The sequence below is a fragment of the Oncorhynchus clarkii genome, chromosome 5 (assembly GCF_045791955.1).
Source record: "Oncorhynchus clarkii lewisi isolate Uvic-CL-2024 chromosome 5, UVic_Ocla_1.0, whole genome shotgun sequence".
Taxonomy (NCBI): domain Eukaryota; kingdom Metazoa; phylum Chordata; class Actinopteri; order Salmoniformes; family Salmonidae; genus Oncorhynchus; species Oncorhynchus clarkii.
This window is the reverse complement of record NC_092151.1, coordinates 86,632,746-86,658,113: the sequence shown is the minus strand read 5'-3', so window position 1 is coordinate 86,658,113 and position 25,368 is coordinate 86,632,746. Positions and strand designations below refer to the sequence as shown.

The 25,368-nt window shown below is 47.4% G+C and overlaps 1 protein-coding gene across 13 annotated transcripts in view; it reads left to right on the top strand.

The window, feature by feature from the left end:
- The window catches only part of LOC139409498 (microtubule-associated serine/threonine-protein kinase 2-like), a 284,013-nt gene that overhangs the window by 176,605 nt on the left and 82,040 nt on the right, over positions 1 to 25,368 (top strand). For 8 of the 13 annotated variants that reach the window (XM_071154739.1, XM_071154747.1, XM_071154738.1 and 5 more), the window contains one exon: positions 3,902 to 3,933. In XM_071154739.1, the coding sequence (XP_071010840.1) occupies positions 3,902 to 3,933 (32 nt within the window). Of the gene's footprint in view, positions 1 to 3,901; positions 3,934 to 10,599; positions 11,117 to 11,614; positions 12,448 to 13,050; positions 13,246 to 25,368 lie in introns of those variants that run through there. The other 5 variants (XM_071154746.1, XM_071154744.1, XM_071154741.1 and 2 more) reach the window with 4 other exon arrangements.

The window sequence follows — 25,368 nt, the reverse complement described above, 5'->3', positions numbered from 1 at the left end:
GCAGCCACACACAGCGACAGAGATGCTGAGAGTCATCCTTTCACAATACACAGGGTAATGTGTGGGTGGCTGGTTGGCAGAACGTACTTCCTCTCTCTACTCCCTTTCCTCTCTCCCCTCCCACCCTTCCTCTCTCTACTCCCTTTCCTCTCTCCCCTCCCACCCTTCCTCTCTCTACTCCCTTTCCTCTCTCTACTCCCACCTTTCCTCTCTACTCACTTTCCTCTCCTCCCTCCCACCTTTCCTCTCTCTACTCCCTTTCCTCTCTCTACTCCCACCTTTCCTCTCTACTCACTTTCCTCTCCTCCCTCCCACCTTTCCTCTCTCTACTCCCTTTCCTCTCTCCCCTCCCACCCTTCCTCTCTCTACTCCCTTTCCTCTCTCCCCTCCCACCCTTCCTCTCTCTACTCCCTTTCCTCTCTCTACTCCCACCTTTCCTCTCTACTCACTTTCCTCTCCTCCCTCCCACCTTTCCTCTCTCTACTCCCTTTCCTCTCTCCCCTCCCACCTTTCCTCTCTCTACTCCCTTTCCTCTCTCCCCTCCAACCTTTCCTCTCTCTACTCCCTTTCCTCTCTCCCCTACAACCTTTCCTCTCTCTACTCCCTTTCCTCTCTCCCCTCCAACCTTTCCTCTCTCTACTCCCTTTCCTCTCTCCCCTCCAACCTTTCCTCTCTCTACTCCCTTTCCTCTCTCCCCTCCCACCCTTCCCCTCTCTTCTCCCTTTCCTCTCTCCCCTCCCTTCCCCTCTCTTCTCCCCTTCCTCTCTCGTTCCATTCCCCCCCCCCCCCCCCCCCCCCCTCTGTCACTCTCGCTTCAGCCCCTGAACCCTCATAATAAAGCTGTATTAATGAAAGTATCCTGTCTTGTGTCACTGTGTTGCCTGGCCTTCCTCTTCCTCCTCCTCCTCCATGGAGTTAGTGGGTTTGGTCCTGCTCACTCCAGTCCCCTGATAAGATCTATACAGCAGCCGGTCTGCTGAGCTCTCCAGCTGAGCTCTGAACAGGCTAATTGAGTTGAGGCCTCTTGGCCTTCAGAGAGAGGGGAATAGAGTGAATGTGTTACTGGGCTCTGCAGCACACAGACACACTGTCAATGACATTAGTCCTGTTCTGTTCTCCAATGGAATCAGCCTGTTTACTCCTGAGGGCTATGTTGTTGTTGTTCATTTAGAGACTCTAGAAAACGCAGAGTTCCGCTGACTCAGAAGCCCCGACTTACTCACACTAACACTCCACACTGCGGAGCATACACACACACACACACACACACACACACACACACACACACACACACACACACGTGTTTTCTCCCACGCACTGCATTAGCTCATCATGCACTAATAATTCATAATACTAGTATACTCTAGAGAGAAGGTGAACGAGGGGGGGGATCAGTGCTGTGGAGACGGCCATCCTGAATCGGGGGGAGACAGGCAGGGAGGGAGACAGGCAGGCAGGTAGGGAGACAGAAAGGGAGATAGGGAGACAGGCAGGCAGGGAGGGAGACAGGCAGGCAGGTAGGGAGACAGGGAGACAGAAAGGGAGATAGGGAGACAGGCAGGCAGGGAGGGAGACAGGCAGGCAGGGAGGGAGACAGGCAGGCAGGGAGGGAGACAGGCAGGCAGGGAGGGAGACAGGTAGGCAGGGAGGGAGACAGGTAGGCAGGGAGGGAGACAGGTAGGCAGGCAGGGAGACAGGCAGGCAGGGAGGGAGGGAGACAGGCAGGCAGGGAGGGAGACAGGTAGGCAGGGAGGGAGACAGGTAGGCAGGGAGGGAGACAGGTAGGCAGGCAGGGAGACAGGCAGGCAGGGAGGGAGGGAGACAGGCAGGCAGGCAGGGAGGGAGGGAGACAGGCAGGCAGGGAGTGAGACAGGGAGACAGGCAGGCAGGGAGTGAGACAGGGAGACAGGCAGGCAGGGAGACAGGCAGGCAGGGAGACAGGCAGGCAGGCAGGGAGACAGGCAGGCAGGCAGGGAGACAGGCAGGCAGGGAGACAGGTAGGCAGGGAGGGAGACAGGCAGGGAGGGAGACAGGCAGGCAGGCAGGGAGGGAGGGAGACAGGCAGGCAGGGAGGGAGGGAGGCAGGCAGGCAGGGAGCCAGGCAGGCAGGCAGGGAGGCAGGCGGGCAGGGAGACAGGCGGGGAGGCAGGCGAGCAGGCAGGGAGACAGGCGGGCAGGCGAGCAGGCAGGGAGACGGGCGGGCAGGCAGGGAGACGGGCGGGCAGGCAGGGAGACGGGCGGGCAGGCAGGGAGACGGGCGGGCAGGCAGGGAGACGGGCGGGAAGTTAGGGAGACGGGCGGGCAGGGAGACGGGCGGGCAGGCAGGCAGGGAGACGGGCAGGCAGGCAGGGAGACGGGCGGGCAGGCAGGGAGACGGGCGGGCAGGCAGGGAGACAGGCGGGCAGGCAGGGAGACCGACGTGCAGGCAGGGAGACAGGCGTGCAGGCAGGGAGACAGGCGTGCAGGCAGGGAGACGGGCGGGCAGGGAGACGGGCGGGCAGGCAGACAGGCGGGCGGGCAGGCAGACAGGCGGGCGGGCAGGGAGACGGGCGGGCAGGCAGGGAGACGGGCGGGGAGACGGGCAGTGGGCTTGATAGATCCACCATGGTTGGTTATTTGGAGCAGCAGATGCCTGCAGTACAGGCTCAGAATACTGCTCCCTATATCAATCTGTCTTTCAGTCTCTTTCTCTCCTTCTTTGTCTTTTTCTCTCCGTCTGTCTGTCTTTGTGACCAGGTGCTTTCTCTCCAACAGTCATGTTTTCTCCCCCGTACTTTCTCTCTCTCTGTGTCTTTCAGGCAGTAGTCAGATAGTTCTGTGTTGGTGCTTTGTCTTTGTTTGAGTACACATCATTTGTTATTGAGACCAAAGCAGCTGTTGCTGTGAACATGTTGACCAGGGGGCTAGAGAACCTGCTGTTGTAGCGACAGAACCTGCTGTTGTAGCGACAGAACCTGCTGTTGTAGCTACAGAACCTGCTACTATTGCTACAGAACCTGCTACTATTGCTACAGAACCGGCTGTTGTAGCGACAGAACCTGCTACTATTGCTACAGAACCTGCTACTATTGCTACAGAACCTGCTACTATTGCTACAGAACCTGCTGTTGTAGCGACAGAACCTGCTGTTGTAGTGACAGAACCTGCTGTTGTAGCGACAGAACCTGCTGTTGTAGCTACAGAACCTGCTGTTGTAGCTACAGAACCTGCTACTATATAGCTACAGAACCTGCTATTATATAGCTACAGAACCTGCTATTATATAGCTACAGAACCTGCTGTTGTAGCTACAGAACCTGTTGTTGTAGCTACAGAACCTGCTACTATTGCGACAGAACTTGCTACTATTGCTACAGAACCTGCTACTATATAGCTACAGAACATGCTGTTGTAGCTACAGAACCTGCTGTTGTAGCTACAGAATCTTGTCCTCTAAACGGAGAGCAGTTTCTCTGGCTTGGCCCTTGCTATTGGTACTCCTCTGCCACCTAGTGGATGTGTTTGAGAACTGAAGGTCAAGGAATCTCATTTTGATGGAAATAACCTACTTCTAGATTGTGTATTTACACTGAACAAGCTGTGAATACCTGTCATTGACCATTAAAACATAAACCATTGATCATCACGATGTTGTGCTCTGTGTACACCACCTGTAAACAATACATTGCTATTTGCTTTTCTACTCAACCAATTTAGATGGTTTCACAGTGCCACCTAGTGTAATTCTCAGGGTACTAATGACACATGCTTTTCCTCTTGATGTCAAGCAGAAATGTCTATTAAAGCAGAATACATTTTATTTACATCCCAAATAGCAAACCAATTTAACACTGTATTCATCCATATTTCTAACTGATGACAACCACACTGACATTTCTCTCTCTCTCTCTCTCTCTTGCAGAAGGAGCTCAGTCTTCCTAGGAGGGCCAGTTTGTGAGTACTTGTCACCATTCTATCTCTTCTTGATTAACTTCTTCAGACCCCCGGAGTGCAGAGGCGTCTTTCTCTCTGTCTGTCTCTAAACGGGAAAGCCAGATCTAGTGTACTGTAGCAGCCAGATCTAGTGTACTGTAGTAGCCAGATCTAGTGTACTGTAGTAGACAGATCTAGTGTACTGTAGCAGCCAGATCTAGTGTACTGTAGCAGCCAGGTCTAGTGTACTGTAGTAGCCAGATCTAGTGTACTGTAGCAGCCAGATCTAGTGTACTGTAGTAGCCAGATCTAGTGTACTGTAGCAGCCAGATCTAGTGTACTGTAGTAGCCAGATCTAGTGTACTGTAGCAGCCAGATCTAGTGTACTGTAGCAGCCAGATCTAGTGTACTGTAGCAGCCAGAGATGGTGTACTGTAGCAGCCAGAGATAGTGTACTGTAGCAGCCAGAGATAGTGTACTGTAGCAGCCAGATCTAGTGTACTGTAGCAGCCAGAGATAGTGTACTGTAGCAGCCAGATCTAGTGTACTGTAGCAGCCAGAGATAGTGTACTGTAGCAGCCAGAGATAGTGTACTGTAGCAGACAGATCTAGTGTACTGTAGCAGCCAGATCTAGTGTACTGTGGCAGCCTTCAAGGACCTCATTGTGTGTACCTTGTGCTGTATAACACAGCCTTGAAGACCGGTGGAAAGAGAAAGTTAGAGAAAGTTGATGAGGGTCTTACTCTGCTGAGGAGGACTTGAGGGACCTGTTGCCGGGGCATGGTCTGTGAGCTCATCCATCCAAACATAGGATTGTGTAACGGCTACACTGAAACTGACACTACCATTGGTGGAGCTCTCTAGATCACTGTTACTAAGATGAGATAGAGAGGGATCTGCTGAGAAAATAATAAGAGAAAACAATGAGAGAGAGAGAGAGAGAGAGAGAGAGAGAGAGAGAGAGAGAGAGAGAGAGAGAGAGAGAGAGAGAGAGAGAGAGAGAGAGAGAGAGAGAGAGAGAGAGAGAGAGAGAGAGAGAGAGAGAGAGAGAGAGAGAGAGAGAGAGAGAGAGAGAGAGAGAGAGAGAGAGAGAGAGAGAGATCTCCACTGGGCCCTACAGCAGCGATCATCAACTAGATTCAGACGAGGGCAGACATGGAACAGACCATTTCTCCTCAGTTTTCCGCAAACGTCATATGCTATGGGGTGTGGATACCAAAGAGATACAGAATATAGGCTACACAAGACACAGTGATTTATACTTCTACGTAATGACTTTCCATTAAGACCGGAGAGGAGTGATGTGACAAATGGAATTTTACACTTATGTAAACTAGTTTTAATGACTCCAATCTAAGTGTATGTAAACTAGTTTTAATGACTCCAACCTAAGTGTATGTAAACTAGGTTTAATGACTCCAACCTAAGTGTATGTAAACTAGTTTTAATGACTCCAACCTAAGTGTATGTAAACTAGTTTTAATGACTCCAACCTAAGTGTATGTAAACTAGTTTTAATGACTCCAACCTAAGTGTATGTAAACTAGTTTTAATGACTCCAACCTAAGTGTATGTAAACTAGGTTTAATGACTCCAACCTAAGTGTATGTAAACTAGTTTTAATGACTCCAACCTAAGTGTATGTAAACTAGTTTTAATGACTCCAACCTAAGTGTATGTAAACTAGGTTTATTGACTCCAACCTAAGTGTATGTAAACTAGTTTTAATGACTCCAACCTAAGTGTATGTAAACTAGTTTTAATGACTCCAACCTAAGTGTATGTAAACTAGTTTTAATGACTCCAACCTAAGTGTATGTAAACTAGGTTTAATGACTCCAACCTAAGTGTATGTAAACTAGTTTTAATGACTCCAATCTAAGTGTATGTAAACTAGTTTTAATGACTCCAACCTAAGTGTATGTAAACTAGGTTTAATGACTCCAACCTAAGTGTATGTAAACTAGTTTTAATGACTCCAACCTAAGTGTATGTAAACTAGGTTTAATGACTCCAACCTAAGTGTATGTAAACTAGTTTTAATGACTCCAACCTAAGTGTATGTAAACTAGTTTTAATGACTCCAACCTAAGTGTATGTAAACTAGTTTTAATGACTCCAACCTAAGTGTATGTAAACTAGGTTTAATGACTCCAACCTAAGTGTATGTAAACTAGTTTTAATGACTCCAACCTAAGTGTATGTAAACTAGTTTTAATGACTCCAACCTAAGTGTATGTAAACTAGGTTTATTGACTCCAACCTAAGTGTATGTAAACTAGTTTTAATGACTCCAACCTAAGTGTATGTAAACTAGTTTTAATGACTCCAACCTAAGTGTATGTAAACTAGTTTTAATGACTCCAACCTAAGTGTATGTAAACTAGGTTTAATGACTCCAACCTAAGTGTATGTAAACTAGTTTTAATGACTCCAATCTAAGTGTATGTAAACTAGTTTTAATGACTCCAACCTAAGTGTATGTAAACTAGGTTTAATGACTCCAACCTAAGTGTATGTAAACTAGTTTTAATGACTCCAACCTAAGTGTATGTAAACTAGGTTTAATGACTCCAACCTAAGTGTATGTAAACTAGGTTTAATGACTCCAACCTAAGTGTATGTAAACTAGGTTTAATGACTCCAACCTAAGTGTATGTAAACTAGTTTTAATGACTCCAATCTAGTTTTTCAACCACTCCACAAATATCTTGTTAACAAACTATAGTTTTGGGAAGTCGGTTAGGACATCTACTTTGTGCATGACACAAGTCATTTTTCTAACAATTGCTAAAAGACAGGTTATTTCACTTATAATTCACTGTTTCACAATTCCAGTGGGTCAGAAGTGTACATACACTAAGTTGAACCTTTGAACAGCTTAGAAAATACCAGGAAATTATGTCATGGCTTTAGAAGCTTCTGATTGGCTAATTGACATCATTTGAGTCAATTGGACGTGTACCAGTGGATGTATTTCAAGGCCTACTTTCAAACTCAGTGCCTCTTTGCTTGACATCATGGGAAAATCAAAAGAAATCAGCCAAGACCTGTAAAAAAAAATGTTTTAATCTCCACAAGTCTGGTTCCATCCTTGGGAGCAATTTCCAAATGCCTGAAGGTGCCACGTTCATCTGTACAAACAATAGTACGTAAGTATAAACACCATGGGACCATGCAGCCGTCATATCGCTCAGGAAGGAGACACGTTCTGTCTCCTAAAGATGAACGTACTTTGGTGCGAAAGTGCAAATCAATCCCAGAACAAATGTATCTATATCCACAGTAAAACGAGTCCTATATCGACATAAGCTGAAAGGCCGCTCAGCAAGGAAGAAGCCACTGCTCCAAAACCACCATAAAAAAGCCAGACTACGGTTTGCAACTGCACATGGGGACAAAGATCATACTTTTTGGAGAAATGTCCTCTGGTCTGATGAAACAAAAATAGAACTGTTTGGCCATAATGACCATCGTTATGTTTGGAGGAAAAAGGGGGAGGCTTGCAAGCCGAAGAACACCATCCCGACCGTGAAGCACGGGGGTGGCAGCATCATGTTGTGGGTGTGCTTTGCTGCAGGAGGGACTGGTGCACTTCACAAAATAGATGGCATGAGGATGGAACATTATGTGGCGATATTGAAGCAACATCAGTCAGGAAGTTGATGCTTGGTCGCAAATGAGTCTTCCAAATGGACAATGACCCCAAGTATACTTACAAAGTTGTGGCAAAATGGCTTAAGGACAACAAAGTTAAGGTATTGGAGTGGCCATCACAAAGCCCTGACCTCAATCCTATAGAAAATGTGTGGGAAGAACTGAAAAAAAGTGTGTACGAGCAAGGAGGCCTACAAACCTGACTCAGCTACACCAGCTCTGTTAGGAGGAATGGGACAAAATTCACCCAACTTATTGTGGGAAGCTTGTGGAAGGCTACCTGAAACGTTTGACCCAAGTTAAACAATTTAATGGCAATGCTACCAAATACTAATTGAGTGTATGTAAACTACTGACCACTGGGAATGTGATGAAATAAATAAAAGCTGACATAAATCATTCTCTCTACTGTTATTCTGACATTTCACATTCTTAAAATAAAGTGGTAATCCTAATTGACCTAATACAGGGAATTTTTACTAGGATTAAATGTCAGGAATTGTGAAAAACTGAGTTTAAATGTATTTGGCTTAGGTGTATGTAAACTTCTGACTTCAACTGTAGGTAGTGTTACTTTAGCCTGTGTGTGTGTGTGTGTGTGGTTGAGCTGTCACAGAGTGTGTTCTGTCCGTCTCGAAGGCTTGACTGACACTGGGTAAAGGGTAAAGGTGAAAGGTCATTAGGATGCATCACCCTCTCTCTTCCTTGAACAGCTCAGTATCCCTCACTGGATCCATGCTGCTGGTCTATTTAGAACTCTGGTGCCCGCCCGCCCGCCCGCCAGCCCGCCAGCCCGCCCGCCAGCCAGCCAGCCATTCACGGGCTCCGTCTGAAAACTGACCCCAAAACTCAACACAAAAGTTGTTTATTTTATCTCTAGTACCCAAGAGTGTCTTTTGAAGACAGGCCTGCCTTGTGAAAGTCTGTCTTTATTTCCTCTCAGTTGGGTGCTGCGGGGTGGTTCGTGTGTGTATATGTGTGTGTGTGTGTTTGCGTGTGACGTTATGATAGTTTCACTTCATTCGTGTCCTCTCTCGCTCTCTCTCTCGCTCTCTCTCTCGCTCTCTCTCTCGTTTACTCTCTCTCTCTCACACACACACACACACACACACACACACACACATCATCCTCCCGTTTATACCCACAGTTGTACTACTGTATCTGCTCTCTATTCTCTAACCACAGTCTAACCTAATCAGAACCTAACCCTGTATTGGAGTGTACTGTGTGTACTGTAACAGTTAACTACCTCTGCTGATGGCCTTATGGAACAGGTCCTAGACTGTTATAGTAGATTAGTCTGGGTAATGACAGTCTCATGTCCTGTAGCCGTGTGGTCGTACGTCAGTCCACTAATCAGGTGGGATTAGCCTAGTGATGCTACAGCGCTACGCTAGTTGTAACCAAAGCCTCTACTGTAGTCTGATAGATTCAGATCCATTGTCCCTGCCATCACTGCATGTGAGCTGCATTTAACCCACACGTAGACAGGCTCCCTCGCCAGGGATGTACCTCTGATTCCCAAGACAGAGAATGGGGACAGGAGAGAACAGGAGGATGAGTGGTAGGGAGAGAGAAGAGGGGGGAGGGAAGAATAGCTAGCCAGGGTAAGACAGGGATGATGTGTAGAGGGGGAGGGAGGACTAGCCAGGACAAGGCAGGGTAAGACAGGGATGAGGTGTAGAGAGGGGGAGGGAGGGAGGGCTAGAAAGGGTAAGACAGGGATGAGGTGTAGAGAGGGGGTGGGGAGGGAGGCTAGCCAAGATAAGGCAGGGTAAGACATAGATGAGGTGTGGAGAGAGGAGGTGGGAGGGAGGGCTAGCCAGGATAAGGCAGGGTAAGAACAGGATGAGGTGTAGAGAGAGGAGAAGGGAGGGTAAGGATAGCCAGGATAAGGCACGGTAAGACAGGCATGAGGTGTAGAGAGAGGGGAAGGGAGGGTAAGGCTAGCCAGGATAAGGCAGGGTAAGACAGGTATAAGGTGTAGAGAGAGGGGGGAGGGCTAGATAGGATAAGGCAGGGTAAGACGGATGAGGTGGAGGGAGTGCTAGGCAGGGTAAGACAGTGATGAGGGGGAGGGATGGTATGGCTAGCCAGGATAAGGCAGGGTAAGACAGGGGTGAGGTGTAGAGAGAGGGGGAGGGAGGGTAAGGCTAGCCAGGATAAGGCAGGGTAAGGCTAGCCAGGATAAGGCAGGGTAAGACAGGGGTGAGGTGTAGGGAGAGGGGGAGGGAGGGTATGGCTAGCCAGGATAAGGCAGGGTAAGGCTAGCCAGGATAAGGCAGGGTAAGACAGGTATGAGTTGTAGGGAGGGAGGGAGGCTAGCCAGGATATGGCAGGGTAAGACAGGGATGAGGTGGAGGGAGTGCTAGGCAGGGTAAGACAGTGATGAGGGGGAGGGATGGTATGGCTAGCCAGGATAAGGCAGGGTAAGACAGGGGTGAGGTGTAGGGAGGGAGGGAGGCTAGCCAGGATATGGCAGGGTAAGACAGGGATGAGGTGGAGGGAGTGCTAGGCAGGGTAAGACAGTGATGAGGGGGAGGGAGGGTAAGGCTAGCCAGGATAAGGCAGGGTAAGGCTAGCCAGGATAAGGCAGGGTAAGACAGGGGTGAGGTGTAGGGAGAGGGGGAGGGAGGGTATGGCTAGCCAGGATAAGGCAGGGTAAGGCTAGCCAGGATAAGGCAGGGTAAGACAGGTATGAGGTGTAGGGAGGGAGGGAGGCTAGCCAGGATAAGGCAGGGTAAGACAGGGATGAGGTGTAGAGAGAGGGGGAGGGAGGGGAGGGCTAGCCAGGATAAGGCAGGGTAAGACAGGGATGAGGTGTAGAGAGAGGGGGAGGGAGGGGAGGGCTAGCCAGGATAAGGCAGGGTAAGACAGGGATGAGGTGTAGAGAGAGGGGGAGGGAGGGAGGGTAGGGCTAGCCAGGATAAGGCAGGGTCAGGCTACGGGTGACAGCTGCACCTCCCTCAGGGTCTTGTGATATCATGAGAATGCCCTGTGCCTTGCTGTCAGCTGGGCGTAGTAGTGCTGTGTGTCACTGTATTCTGGACTTCTCTCTCTCTCTACTCTGCTGCTCACAGTGTGTGTGTGTGGGAGTGATGGTAGCTCAGGCGACAGCCTCTCTCTCTCTCTCTCGCTCTCTCTCTCTCTCGCGCTGGCTGGCTGGCTGGCTGGCTGAAAAGGCAGTCACCATGGCCAAGTTCTCCCTTTGGACACTCCTGTCAGACTGTTAGAAAGAGCAGTCAGCCAGACCGCAAGGACACTCCTCTGAACCGAGCGACTAACTGACAAGCCTTCCCCAGGATCAGAGATCTTAGCCCGGAGATACTCAGAGAAGCTCTCCCAAACCCTGGTGCCTGTGGAGGATTTATGTGACGGCTATTTGAACCAATGCTAACCTATACGTGACCTGTGACCCTGTCAGTGGAGTGGTCAGCGAACCAGGATAGTGGGGGACAGTAACCCTGTTGGGTTTCTGGTCTGACCCATGGGACTTGAGGAACCTTCTAGAAAGCTGCTGACTCTGCTCACTGTGCTTGTGTTTTGGTGTTTGTGTGTGTGACTGTGGTTGTATGTGCCAGTGTGTGTTTGTAAGACAGGGAAGTGAGTGGTTTGATGTTGTTATAACTGGGTCAGGTAGAGACATGGTGTGTGTGACTCATCAGTGTTCAGCTGTAAAGCCCTGCTTTGCCAGTATTAGATGAGAACAGAACACTGAGGACACTGTAGCCTAGATACCTGGCATACCTATCTATGTACTGACCAGTCTGACACTAGCCTAGATACCTGGCATACCTGTCTATGTACTGACCAGTCTGACACTAGCCTAGATACCTGGCATACCTGTCTATGTACTGACCAGTCTGACACTAGCCTAGATACCTGGCATATCTGTCTATGTACTGACCAGTCTGACACTAGCCTAGATACCTGGCATACCTATCTATGTACTGACCAGTCTGACACTAGCCTAGATACCTGGCATACCTATCTATGTACTAACCAGTCTGACACTAGCCTAGATACCTGGCATACCTGTCTATGTACTGACCAGTCTGACACTAGCCTAGATACCTGGCATATCTGTCTATGTACTGACCAGTCTGACACTAGCCTAGATACCTGGCATACCTATCTATGTACTGACCAGTCTGACACTAGCCTAGATACCTGGCATACCTGTCTATGTACTGACCAGTCTGACACTAGCCTAGATACCTGGCATACCTGTCTATGTACTGACCAGTCTGACACTAGCCTAGATACCTGGCATACCTGTCTATGTACTGACCAGTCTGACACTAGCCTAGATACCTGGCATACCTGTCTATGTACTGACCAGTCTGACACTAGACTAGATACCTGGCATACCTGTCTATGTACTGACCAGTCTGACACTAGCCTAGATACCTGGCATACCTGTCTATGTACTGACCAGTCTGACACTAGCCTAGATACCTGGCATACCTGTCTATGTACTGACCAGTCTGACACTAGCCTAGATACCTGGCATATCTGTCTATGTACTGACCAGTCTGACACTAGCCTAGATACCTGGCTAACCTGTCTATGTACTGACCAGTCTGACACTAGCCTAAAGAGCAACTTGATTTGGGATTTTGTTACTCACACACACTGTTCTTCTCATTGTGTGTTATGAATGAGTAGTCCGTAAGGGCTGTGTCTGTTTTGCAGTGTTGTTGTTTTGAGAGGAAGTGAGCTGTCAGCTCATTGGCCAGCATGGCTTTGATGGAAAGGTGGCAGAGTTCACTGGAGCAGCACTGACTCCTCGAGCCGGCCCCTTGCTTTACCATTGCCGTTGGAAACATGATGAAGAGGAGGAAGGAGAGGCCAGGAGCTCCTGACCTGCATATCCAGTAAGACACACACACTGACCACAAAGGGTTAACTGCCCTTATGGTATGTTTGTGTGATTCCCTCCCTGTGTGTGTTGTGGAGCTGTAGGTCTGAGAGTAGAGTGATTGACAGGGCCAGGCAGTGTCCGCTTACACCCCTCAAACATGCAGTACACATCACACACGCACACACAGCCATGGAAACACACATGAGCACTCAGGCATAACGGAAAACCGGGAGGAGTGGTGAAGGGAAAGAGAGGAAGAAAAGAACGGGGAGAGGTTAAGGGGGGTTTGGTGTGAATACCAGGTCACTGCCCAGTCAGAGACAGATTGCTGCCAGGGTCATATTGTCACCCATTCTGGCCAATCACAAGGGGGTCCAAGCCTGTTTAGACCAGACCCATATGGCCCCTCTCTACCCAGCCTGCCAACAGAGAGCTGGCACTGGGGAGTGTGAGGGGGCTCCACTGCCCCTCACCACAGCTTCCTTAGTATGGGCGGGGGGGGGGGGGTATTTTGATGATGGCTTCAAGGATTTAAGCCAGTAGTATATTTGTTAGTGTTGTTTATCAGACGACCTTCCCTCTTTCCTTCCTCCCGTTCGTCCGCGTCGACCCGTAGAATCTGGCCGGCCGCTCAGCACCGCTGCCATGGCAACAGCAGTCTCCTGCAGCACCTGCTCTCCCCCACCTCCCTCCCTCGCTCCATCCACTCCTCCTCCTCCCAGCCCTCCCTCCTCCTCCACTCCTCCTCTGCCCACGCTGAGGGCCCCCTGTCAGCCCCCGTCCACCAGGGGGGAAACCCTTTCCTCTGGAGGTAAGACTGGATGGCTGTGTTTATGACACCCGGTTCCTTAACTCAGAGATTAACAGTACCCTTAAGGCATGTGTGTATGACACCTGGTTCCTTAACTCAGAGATTAACAGTACCCTTAAGGCATGTGTGTATGACACCTGGTTCCTTAACTCAGAGATTAACAGTACCCTTAAGGCATGTGTTTATGACACCTGGTTCCTTAACTCAGAGATTAACAGTACCCTTAAGGCATGTGTGTATGACCCGGTTCTAAAGACTGTTGACATCTAGTGGAAGCCTTAGGAAGTGCGATATGACCCCACAGACACTGTATATTGGATAGGCTAAGACTTGAAACCTACAAACCTCAGATTTCCCACTTCCTGGTTGGATTTTTTTCTCAGGTTTTTGCCTGCCATAGAGTGTGTTCTATCCAAATCTACTAATAATGTGCATATCCTAGCATCTGGGCCTGAGTAGCAGGCAGTTTACTCTGGGAACACTGTTCATCCGGACGTGAAATACTGCCCCATTACCCCAAATAAGTTAACAGTCCCTTTTAAAGTGTGTGTGTGTCTGTGTTAAGTGTAAATACCTCCCCTTCACACTCAAAGGAACTAAATAATAGCACTCCGATGATAAAAGCCCTCTCGTAAAAGGTATCATCAGTACAGTACAGTAAATTGTGATGTAACAATATGTATCGTTCCTCCGTTCAAATGTTAAAGATATGACTGCATTGGTTTGCAGGACCCCAAACCGACCCAAATGTAACAAGCGTCAGTCAGAAAATGGATTCAGACACTACGAATAGTTTGTTCACTATTACTTTCAAATGACTTTCTTTCTACCTTCCAGAAATACCCCAACTGCATCCTCTCCTTCAGTGTGGAACTAAGCATGTAATTATGTTGACAGTCATTGATCTACAAGTTATATTGCTGAACAACCCCAGACCATGTCAGTAGTCAAACTGTGCCCTTTGCGCATCTTCGAGGGCTGAACAGCAAGTCGTAGGCCTATTACTGATCTGGCACATCTGTGAGTCACCTTCAGCATTCAAATGTTTGTAAACTTTCTTCTGCAATATTAGGCTTTATGAGTTGAGTGACAACCCATGTAATTTACTAGGTTATTCCTATCAAATGTGCTGTTAAAATTGTGTTTTTTACCAGAATAAAAGTAGCCTAAGCTACCGAATGAATGAATGCATTTTTTTGTGTGTCAAATTGGCAGTTAATTGACACATAAACAAACATTACAATAATGCACTGTGATAATTCAGTGATCATTCTTCTTCCGGTGGTCTCTGCAGTGGGCATCACATAAAGAGTGAAACAATTTAAGATTAAAAATATTGAAGACTCATGTTAAAAGGAACCACCAGCTTTCATATGTTCTCGTGTTCTGAGCAAGGAACTGAAACATTAGCTTTCTTACATAGCACATATTGCACTTTTACGTTCTTCTCCAACACTTGGTTTTTGCACTATTTAAACCAAATTTAACATGTTTCATTATTTACTTGAGACTAAATTGATTTTATTGATGTATTATATTAAGTTAAAATAAGTGTTAATTCAGTATTGTTGTCATTATTACAAATACATTTTTTTTTTACATTTTAAATCGGCCGCTTAATCGGTATCGGCTTTTTTGGCCCTCCAATAATCGGTATCGGCGTTGAAAAATCGTAATCGGTCTACCTCTAACACACACATATGCAGTGCCTTCGGAAAGTTACTTTTTTGACATTTTGTTAGGTTTTTGCCTTATTCTAAAATTTATGAAATTGTATTTTTTTTCCCTCATCAATCTACGCACATGACAAAGCAAAAACAGGTTTTTATAAATGTTTTCTAATTTATAAAAATAATTAACAAATAATATTGCATTTACATATGTATTCAGACCCTTTACGAAGTACCTTTGGCAGCAATTACAGCCTCGAGTCTTCTTGGGTATACAAGCTTGGCACACCTGTATTTGGGGAGTTTCTCCCATTCTTCTCTACAGATCCTCTCAAGCTCTGTCAGGCTGGATGGGGAGCGTTGCTACACAGACATTTTCAGTTCTTTCCAGAGATGTTTGATCAGATCGGGTCGAGTTTGATCAAGTCTGGGCTCTAGCTGGGCCACTCAAGGACATTCAGACACTCGTCCCAAAGTCACTCCTGCGTTGTCTTGGCTGGACGCTCCCCATCCAACCTGAGAAAGCTTCAATATGCACCTTGGAATTGGATGACGCGAACAGTTGCATCCCGGATATGTTTGTCTTCACTTGTAGCCTGTGAGAACAACCTGATCACGTGACTGAGAGCCATGTGAGTGGGAGGTGCTTCGGCTGGATTTATTAGACTGTAGATGTTCCAAAGGTCTGCATCAGTGGCTTGTATGTGTGGAAGCCAGGAGATGCTAAATGTGTTTATGTTAATTAACAGTCCATCACCAGCTAACAAAATGTCTTGACCGCAACAACCCCTAGGTGGGCTCAGGGTAGAGGGAGACATACAGGCAAAGCTGAAAAGACAACTAGGACTGTGCTAACACGCTCCAGTAGTGTGAGAGAGAGAGGTAATCCATCTATGGTACTGAACACAGAGGAATTCATGTCCATTGTGATGTGCAGAAGAGGTCATCAGATACACTATGACCTTGATTTGACCTCTGACATTTAGTGATGGCATAGGCTGTCTTGTCCCTAGCTGTCTCTTGTCTATTTTTCTGTCACTGTATCTCTGTCATTCAGGATGGCTGACGGAACTGTTGTTGTTGTTAAATGGTGGCATCTCAGTACAAGTTGAAATAAAGGCTTCCGTGTCTGAGGGCACTTTCACATATTCTTTGTATGATCCGGATTCTGGAGCGGTTGGCACTCCGATCTTTACCATACCGGGCTGTACGGTATTACTGGAAGTGCACACAAGGGGCGCTACAATTTAGCCAACAAGGATCTCGATCCAGGAGAGGATTAAAATGTCTCTAGTCTGGGTTACCAGTCTTTAACTAACATTTCACTCCTTGCCATCCATGTCATTGCCAAATAGACTGGCCTTTCGGCAATCTCAACGTTCAATATGCAGCTGGATTTATGGCGGAGTTGCTCATTGGTTGTTGGAAATAACATGAATATATTCTATACATTCCATGTGGAGCCTCGAAAACAGAATTACAATTATAACAGTCAAAAACAAACATTAAGATGTAGGCAAAGCAAGTTGTTGTATTTGAGGCTCAAAGCAAAGAGGTTTTGCAATTGGAATTGCAGTATGTATTTAGTTTGAGAATTTAGAAGTGAGCTAGCAACTTTTGACCGCATATCAAGGTGTTCTGTGGAGAAAGTGATAGAGTTCCAATATTTGGATAATCGTTGTGATTGGAAGGTAGCTGGGAGGGTTATCGAATCAAAATCAACTATTCTGTTCTCCTCGAGCTCATTTAATGATTGAATGTTCATATTTGAAGATGGCAGAAAGGCCAGTCTCTTTGGCAATGACAAGCAGTGGCAAGGAGTGGAATGTTAACTAAAGAGACTGGCACTCAGGCCAGAATGTCTTGACATCTAGCCACTTAGCTAGCAATTTAGCAAACCAAATGTAAAGCTGGAGTCCTGAGCTGGATATGATTTATTTAATACATTTTACATGTCTTAGTTATAAGCAGTGGTGTAGCACGCAGTGACACCAACCCAAATTATATATTTTTCAAATACCCCGATATACGGCATAAACGGTGTATCTGCCTAGCATCAGCACGCGTATGTAACTTTTTTCCCGTTGTAAACGAGCTAGCTCGCTAACGTCATGTAGAACGCGTGTCTCAGATATCGCAACCTAAAATGTTTACTTTCAGGTCTTGCGTTAGCAAAACGTATTTTGTAGAATTCTCACAGATGCTCCAGGAAACAAAACCAGGGTTCCTGAATTTAATTTGTGAAAATGCCCTATTTCACCCCTAAAACCTTTTAGCGCCATTCTGTTCTGTATTGATGATGAGTATGAGTATCCTTCTTGGGCTTCCTAATCCTTACACACTGACACACAGACACACTAACACACACACACACACTAACACACTCACCTCCCATATGGTCGTAGATGGTGCAGAAAAGCCCTGGTGGTAGAGTCAATAGGTGTTTACGGCAGGCTGGACTTTAAATGTGATCCACAAAGAGAGAGAGGCCACTGAGCCAAAGGGCCACTGAGCTGGAGGGAGGCTGGTCACTGAGCCTGGCGGGAGAGAGAGAAGGAGAGTTAGAGTTAAATGAGACAGGGGGGGGGGGGGGGGGGGGTACTGTCAGGCAGAGGCAGGAGAAACATTGAGAGGAGAAGGAGAGCACACTATGAGGTTGCTCAGACTAGCAGTTAGCTAGCCTGACAGGTTGAGACCAGCAGCAGAGTTAGCTAGCCTGACAGGTTGAGACCAGCAGCAGAGTTAGCTAGCCTGACAGGTTGAGACCAGCAGCAGAGTTAGCTAGCCTGACAGGTTGAGACCAGCAGCAGAGTTAGCTAGCATGACAGGTTGAGACCAGCAGCAGAGTTAGCTAGCGCGACAAGTTGAGACCAGCAGCAGAGTTAGCTGGCGCCGCAGGTTGAGACCAGCAGCAGAGTTAGCTGGCGCCGCAGGTTGAGACCAGCAGCAGAGTTAGCTGGCGCCGCAGGTTGAGACCAGCAGCAGCATTAGCTAGCGCGACAGGTTGAGACCAGCAGCAGAGTTAGCTAGCGCGACAAGTTGAGACCAGCAGCAGAGTTAGCTGGCGCGACAGGTTGAGACCAGCAGCAACGTTAGCTAGCGCGACAGGTTGAGACCAGCAGCAGAGTTAGCTAGCGCGACAGGTTGAGACCAGCAGCAGAGTTAGCTGACGCGGCAGGTTGAGACCAGCAGCAGAGTTAGCTGGCGCGGCAGGTTGAGACCAGCAGCAGAGTTAGCTGGCGCGGCAGGTTGAGACCAGCAGCAGAGTTAGCTAGCGCGACAGGTTGAGACCAGCAGCAACGTTAGCTATCGCGACAGGTTGAGACCAGCAGCAACGTTAGCTAGCGCGACAGGTTGAGACCAGCAGCAGAGTTAGCTAGCGCGACAGGTTGAGACCAGCAGCTGCATTAGCTTTAGTTTAGGAGGCAGCAATAGGTATCCTCTCCTCCGTCTGTCCAAGCTGCCTGGCTGGCTGCTGCCGGTAGCTGGCGTACGTACGTGTGTGTTTAGAGGCTGGCTCGCGGCACCCAGTCTGTCTGTGTGTGGGTGAGTGACAACCATGTGTGTGGAGCTTCAGGACCATGTCTGACTCTTTCTGGACTGTGCTCTCCAATTTTTCCGTGCCTGAGAGAAGCATGCTGTGCCGATCCAAGAGGTAGTTCTCTGTCTGTTTTTACATCCCTCTGCTTTCTCTGTGTGAATCTGTGATCTCTCTCCTTTTCCTTCTTTCTCTCGCTTTGTTTTCTTCTCCTTTCCTCTCTGTTCGTCTCCTCTTCTCTCCTCTTACTCTCCCTCTCACTCTCTGGGGTGTTTTGTGCTGGACAGGTAACTAGATGTGCCTGTCTTGTGAGTGATAATAGGTTATATGTTGTTGCTGCTGGTGTGTGTCTGCGTGTTAGTCTGTGTATGTGTGAGATTTCAGAATGTCACTGACGCATTTGAGTTGTGATGGAAAGGTCTGAGGTTTGATCTGACAATTTTGTGCACATTTAGCTCAATTCTATTGCTCTCTCTCTCTCTTTGTCTCTCTCTCTTTCTTTCTCTTTCCATCTCTCTCCATCTCTCTCTCCTTCTCCCCCTCTTTCTATCTCTTGCTCTCTCCCTCTCTCCCTTTCTCTCTGTGAATGTAGATGCTTCTTTCAGACAGAGTAGACAGAGCCTTAGTAGCCAGTTTGAAGCAGCAATCTTCTCATTCTGTTAAGAATGGTGCTCTTTATCACACACAGACACACTTGATCTCAGTTTCTCTACAGTCAACAGACACACAGACACAGTTGATCTCAGTTTCTCTACAGTCAACAGACACACAGACACACTTGATCTCAGTTTCTCTACAGTCAACAGACACACAGACACACTTGATCTCAGTTTCTCTACAGTCAACAGACACACAGACACACTTGATCTCAGTTTCTCTACAGTCAACAGACACACAGACACACTTGATCTCAGTTTCTCTACAGTCAACAGACACACAGACACACTTGATCTCAGTTTCTCTACAGTCAACAGACACACAGACACACTTGATCTCTGTTTCTCTACAGTCAACAGACACACAGACATACTTGATCTCTGTTTCTCTACAGTCAACAGACACACAGACAGACACACAGACACACTTGATCTCTGTTTCTCTACAGTCAACAGACAGAAAGACAAACAGAGAGAGACGGACGGACGGACAGACAAAGTGTTTATTTCACTTTTTATGTTATTTCACGTTTTGGCAATGTTAACGTATGTTTCCCATGCTAATAAAGCCCCTTGAATTGAATTGAGAGGCTGAGAGAGAGAGAGAGAGAGAGACAGAGAGGGAGGAGGTAACTCTTGCATAGCAACAGTGTGCTGAACTGCTGGAGCAGCTAGACACTATGGATGATACAAACGCCCAGTGGCTCTGCTGGACTATGATGTCGACTCAAACACAGGTGGATGGGCGCACACACAGACACACACAGACAGACAGACAGACAGACAGACAGACAGACAGACAGACATTTTTCATTCTCTTATCTAGATAGACTGATTTGATTTCTGTGTGTGTGTGTGTGTGTGTGTGTGTGTGTGTGTGTGTGTGTACGTGTGTCTGTGTGTGTGTTTGATTTTGTTTGAGCCAGCTACACAGCTGTTTGCTCACTGCTAGTTCCCTTATCCGTCCTGTCAGCTCTGCTGCTGCCGCTGTGTGTGTGAGTGAAACTCTTAACAGGGTGACATGGCCCTGTATGTGATGGTAATTCCACAGTACATAACCCTGTATCATTACAGGATATCTCTGATAGTCTTAACAACCTTAATCTAGACCCTGTATCATTACAGGATATCTCTGATAGTCTTAACAACCTTAATCTAGACCCTGCATCATTACAGGATATCTCTGATAGTCTTAACAACCTTAATATAGACCCTGCATCATTACAGGATATCTCTGATAGTCTTAACAACCTTAATCTAGTCCCTGCATCCTTACAGGATATCTCTGCTAGTCCTAATGACCTTAACCTAGACCCTGTATCATTACAGGATATCTCTGCTAGTCCTAATGACCTTAACCTAGTCCCTGCATCATTACAGGATATCTCTGCTAGTCCTAATGACCTTAACCTAGACCCTGCATCATTACAGGATATCTCTGATAGTCTTAACAACCTTAATCTAGACCCTGTATCATTACAGGATATCTCTGATAGTCTTAACAACCTTAATCTAGACCCGGCATCATTACAGGATATCTCTGATAGTCTTAACAATCTTAATCTAGACCCTGCATCCTTACAGGATATCTCTGCTAGTCCTAATGACCTTAACCTAGACCCTGTATCATTACAGGATATCTCTGCTAGTCCTAATGACCTTAACCTAGTCCCTGCATCATTACAGGATATCTCTGCTAGTCCTAATGACCTTAACCTAGACCCTGTATCATTACAGGATATCTCTGCTAGTCCTAATGACCTTAACCTAGTCCCTGCATCATTACAGGATATCTCTGCTAGTCCTAATGACCTTAACCTAGACCCTGTATCATTACAGGATATCTCTGCTAGTCCTAATGACCTTAACCTAGTCCCTGCATCATTACAGGATATCTCTGCTAGTCCTAATGACCTTAACCTAGACCCTGTATCATTACAGGATATCTCTGATAGTCTTAACAACCTTATTCTAGACCCTGCATCATTACAGGATATCTCTGATAGTCTTAACAACCTTAATCTAGACCCTGCATCCTTACAGGATATCTCTGCTAGTCATAATGACCTTAACCTAGACCTTGTATCATTACAGGATATCTCTGTTAGTCTTAACAACCTTAACCTAGACCCTGCATCATTACAGGATATCTCTGCTAGTCTTAACAACCTTAATCTAGACCCTGTATCATTACAGGATATCTCTGCTAGTCTTAACAACCTTAACCTAGACCCTGCATCATTACAGGATATCTCTGCTAGTCCTAATGACCTTAACCTAGACCCTGTATGGGTGTGTGTGTGTCTGGGGGTGCATGTAGGACCTAGTGATTGAGCTGTCTTGCATGGAGTTATATGATATAGTAGATTACAGCTGTGATGTTATCACAGCCCAAAAACCAAGTGCCATGTTTAGTGTGTTGACAGATAGCTGTTGTGTGACTGGGACACCTGGCCTGGCTGTGTGTGTGTGTGTGTCTCTGAGTGCTGTTAGATGAGTCAACTGGGAGGCTGTCACACTGTGTACTGTGTTGTTGCACCGGGTCAGCTCTGAAGAGCAGCTTGAAAGATGGGGATGTGTGAGAGAGTGTTCTGGAACACTGTTCAGACCCAGTCAGATCTGCCTTCTAAATATCACCATGGAGTTCTCTCTCTTCTAAACCACTCTCTCTCTTTCTCTCCCTCTCTCTTCTAAACCACTCTCTCTCTCTTTCTCTCCCTCTTTCTTCTAAACCACTCTCTCTTTCTCTCTCTCCCTCTCTCTTCTAAACCACTCTCTCTTTCTCTCTCTCCCTCTCTCTTCTAAACCACTCTCTCTTTCTCTCCCTCTCTCTTCTAAACCACTCTGTCTCTTTCTCTCCCTTCTAAACCACTCTCTCTTTCTCTCTCTCCCTCTCTCTTCTAAACCACTCTCTTTCTCGCCCTCTCTTCTAAACCACTTTCTCTCTCTTTCTCGCCCTCTCTTCTAAACCACTCTCTTTCTATCCCTCTCTCCTTATCTCCTCCTTTCTTCCTCTCTGGGAGCAGATGAGGGAGGTTGAATTATTCATCTGACTTAATGGAGAGGGAGAGATGGGGGAGGGAGGGAGCCTCCCTGTGTCCAGGCCACCTGTCTTTGTCAGACTGTCCATCCGTCCCTCCTAATGTGTGTGTGTGTGTGTGTGTGTGTGTGTGTGTGCTTAGCCAGCCTGTTATTGTATTCTGGATGCTTTACCATGATAATGTGTAGCAGTGTTCCATTGTCTGTTTGAACATCCCTCGTTTTCCTCCTGATGACGGAACATTTGGGATTGATTATTATGTCCTCTTCATCCCCCTCTTCCTCATCATTCTGTATTCTTGCGAGGTATTTGAACAGTCTCAATACCTGATGAAGGCTGTAGAGGACTAGATATGCCAGCCACATCCCTCCCACTGTGCTCTGTGTGTGGTCAATCTATACTGTACAGATCAATGCTCAGATCCCCCACTGTGCTCCTATGACGCTATGCTACGCTAGCCAGACCGATCACTGTGCACCTATGACGCTATGCTACGCTAGCCAGACCGATCACTGTGCACCTATGACGCTACGCTAGCCAGACCGATCACTGTGCACCTATGACGCTACGCTACGCTAGCCAGACCGATCACTGTGCACCTATGACGCTACGCTACGCTAGCCAGACCAATCATAGACGTGCTTCTGAATGGACCCAGAAGAAAAGGAGCAATCACTATCCCTCAGTCTTTTCCGTTCACAGAGAAAGCAGGGCTTGTTTAGTCAGTCAGTTGCAGGTGGATAAAGAGTGTGATGAGGCTGCTGTCGATACTCTTCTGTCTGTCTCCCTGTGGCTAGAGAGAGCTGTGGCCATTCACCCATTCTGCAGGCTAGACGTCTCTAAATCAATCTCCCTTACCATTGTATAGGCAGTACGCCGCCCCCCTGTCTAACTCTGTGGCCCCCTACCCCAAAGGAGACCCTTTTGCACCCTGTCTGTAAAATTGTGGAAAGACTCTATCTGACATGCATCAGTACTATTGATGATGTTTCTGGTCTCTCTCTCTGTCTGTTGACTTCCTGCTAGCAGTGATGGTGTTTCTGGTCTCTCTCTGTCTGACTTCCTGCTAGCAGTGATGATGTTTCTGGTCTCTCTCTCTGTCTGTTGACTTCCTGCTAGCAGTGATGGTGTTTCTGGTCTCTCTCCCTGTCTGTTGACTTCCTGCTAGCAGTGATGGTGTTTCTGGTCTCTCTCTGTCTGACTTCCTGCTAGCAGTGATGATGTTTCTGGTCTCTCTCTCTGTCTGTTGACTTCCTGCTAGCAGTGATGGTGTTTCTGGTCTCTCTCCCTGTCTGTTGACTTCCTGCGAGCAGTGATGGTGTTTCTGGTCTCTCTCCCTGTCTGTTGACTTCCTGCTAGCAGTGATGGTGTTTCTGGTCTCTCTCTCTCTCTGTGGACTCCCTGCTAACGGGTGTCTGCATAATTGCTGCGTTCTCGTGTTAATTGGCACATCACATCGGCTGACTGTAATTATGTTGTTTAGCTCCGCCTGCCTGCCGAACCCCCAGCTGGCCTCACATGAAACTGTTTGGTAAGACGATTAGAGCCAGCAATCACTCAAATGAGAAAATTATCATTGACATTTAACATTCAAATCTCTCTTCTCTGTTTTGTGTGAGTGAGTGTGTGTGTGTGTGTGCGTGCTGTGTGGGTGTGTCTATGTGCTCTGTGGCCTGTGTGTGTGTGTGTGTGTGTGTGTGTGTGTGTGTGTGTGTGTGTGTGTGTGTGTGTGTGTTCTCTGTGGCCAGTGTGTGTTCTCTGTGGCCAGTGTGTGTGCTCTGTGGCCAGTGTGTGTGCGTTCTGTGGCCAGTGTGTGTGTGTGTGTGCTCTGTGGCCTGTGTCTCTGTGCTCTGTGGCCTGTGTCTCTGTGCTCTGTGGCCTGTGTGTCTATGCTCTGTGGCCAGTGTGTGTGCTCTGTGGCCAGTGTGTGTGTGCTCTGTGGCCAGTGTGTGTGTGCTCTGTGGCCAGTGTGTGTTATTGGTATGCACCACAAAGTAAGCAGCTAGGCTACTGGAAGTATTCCCTCATGAAAAGCTTTGTGTTTGATAAGTCTCCTACCATCTGTTAATATGCAGGCTCTGCAGTATGGGCTTAGCATGTGGTGCTGCTTTGAAGAATAAGCTGCCATGTTGTGTATGGTACATATGGTGTGTGTGTGTCTAGGGTTGTAACGGTTCACCAAACCCACGGTTCGGTACATATTGCGATTTTGTGGTCACGGTTCGGTTTCGGTACAGCGAGAAAATGAAATGCCATTGCCAATGTTCAGCATTTAAAGGTGTTTAATGAGCTCTCTTCCTGTGTGAGGTTTGGTTCAGGAAAAAAACAACTGATTACATTAAAACCCCTTAGTCCTGTCCATGTAGATACTAGGTACTGGGCACAACATATTGATGTTCCAGTACGGAAAACGACGAGGGATAAAAAGCTGTCAGCTCAAGGGGAAGACGCATCCTACCAGACGAGCTAAATGCCTTTTATGCTCACTTCGAGGCAAGCAACACTGAAGCATGCATGAGAGCACCAGCTGTTCTGGACGACTGTGTCATCGCGCTCTCCGTAGCCGATGTGAGCAAGACCTTTAAACAGGTCAACATTCACAAAGCCACGGGGCCAGACGGATTACCAGGACGTGTACTCATAGCATGCGTGGACCAACTGGCATGTGTCTTCACTGTTTCAAGCGCTCCCTGACCGAGTCAGTTATACTTACATGTTTCAATCAGACCACCATAGTCTCTTTGCCCAAGAAAGCGAAGGTAACCTGCATGCCCAAATGATTTACCACCCTGTAGCACTCACGTTGGTAGCCATGAAGTGCTTTGAAAGGCTGGTCATGGATCACATCAACACCATTATCCCAGAAACCCTAGACCCACTCCAATTTGCATACCGCCCCAACAGCTCCACAGATGACACAATCTCAGTTGCACTTCACCGTGCCCTTTCCCACCTATAGAAAAAGGAACACCTATGTGAGAATGCTGTTCATTGACTACAGCTCAGCATTCAACACCATAGTGCCCTCAAAGATCACTAAGCTAAGGATCCTGGGACTAAACACTTCCCTCTGCAACTGGATCCTGGACTTCCTGAAGGGCCGCCCCCAGGTGGTATTGGTAGGTAACAACACATCTGCCACACTGATCCTTTACACTGGGGCCCCTCAAGTGGTACCGGAGTGCCAAGTCTAGGACAAAAGGCTCCTTAACAGCTTCA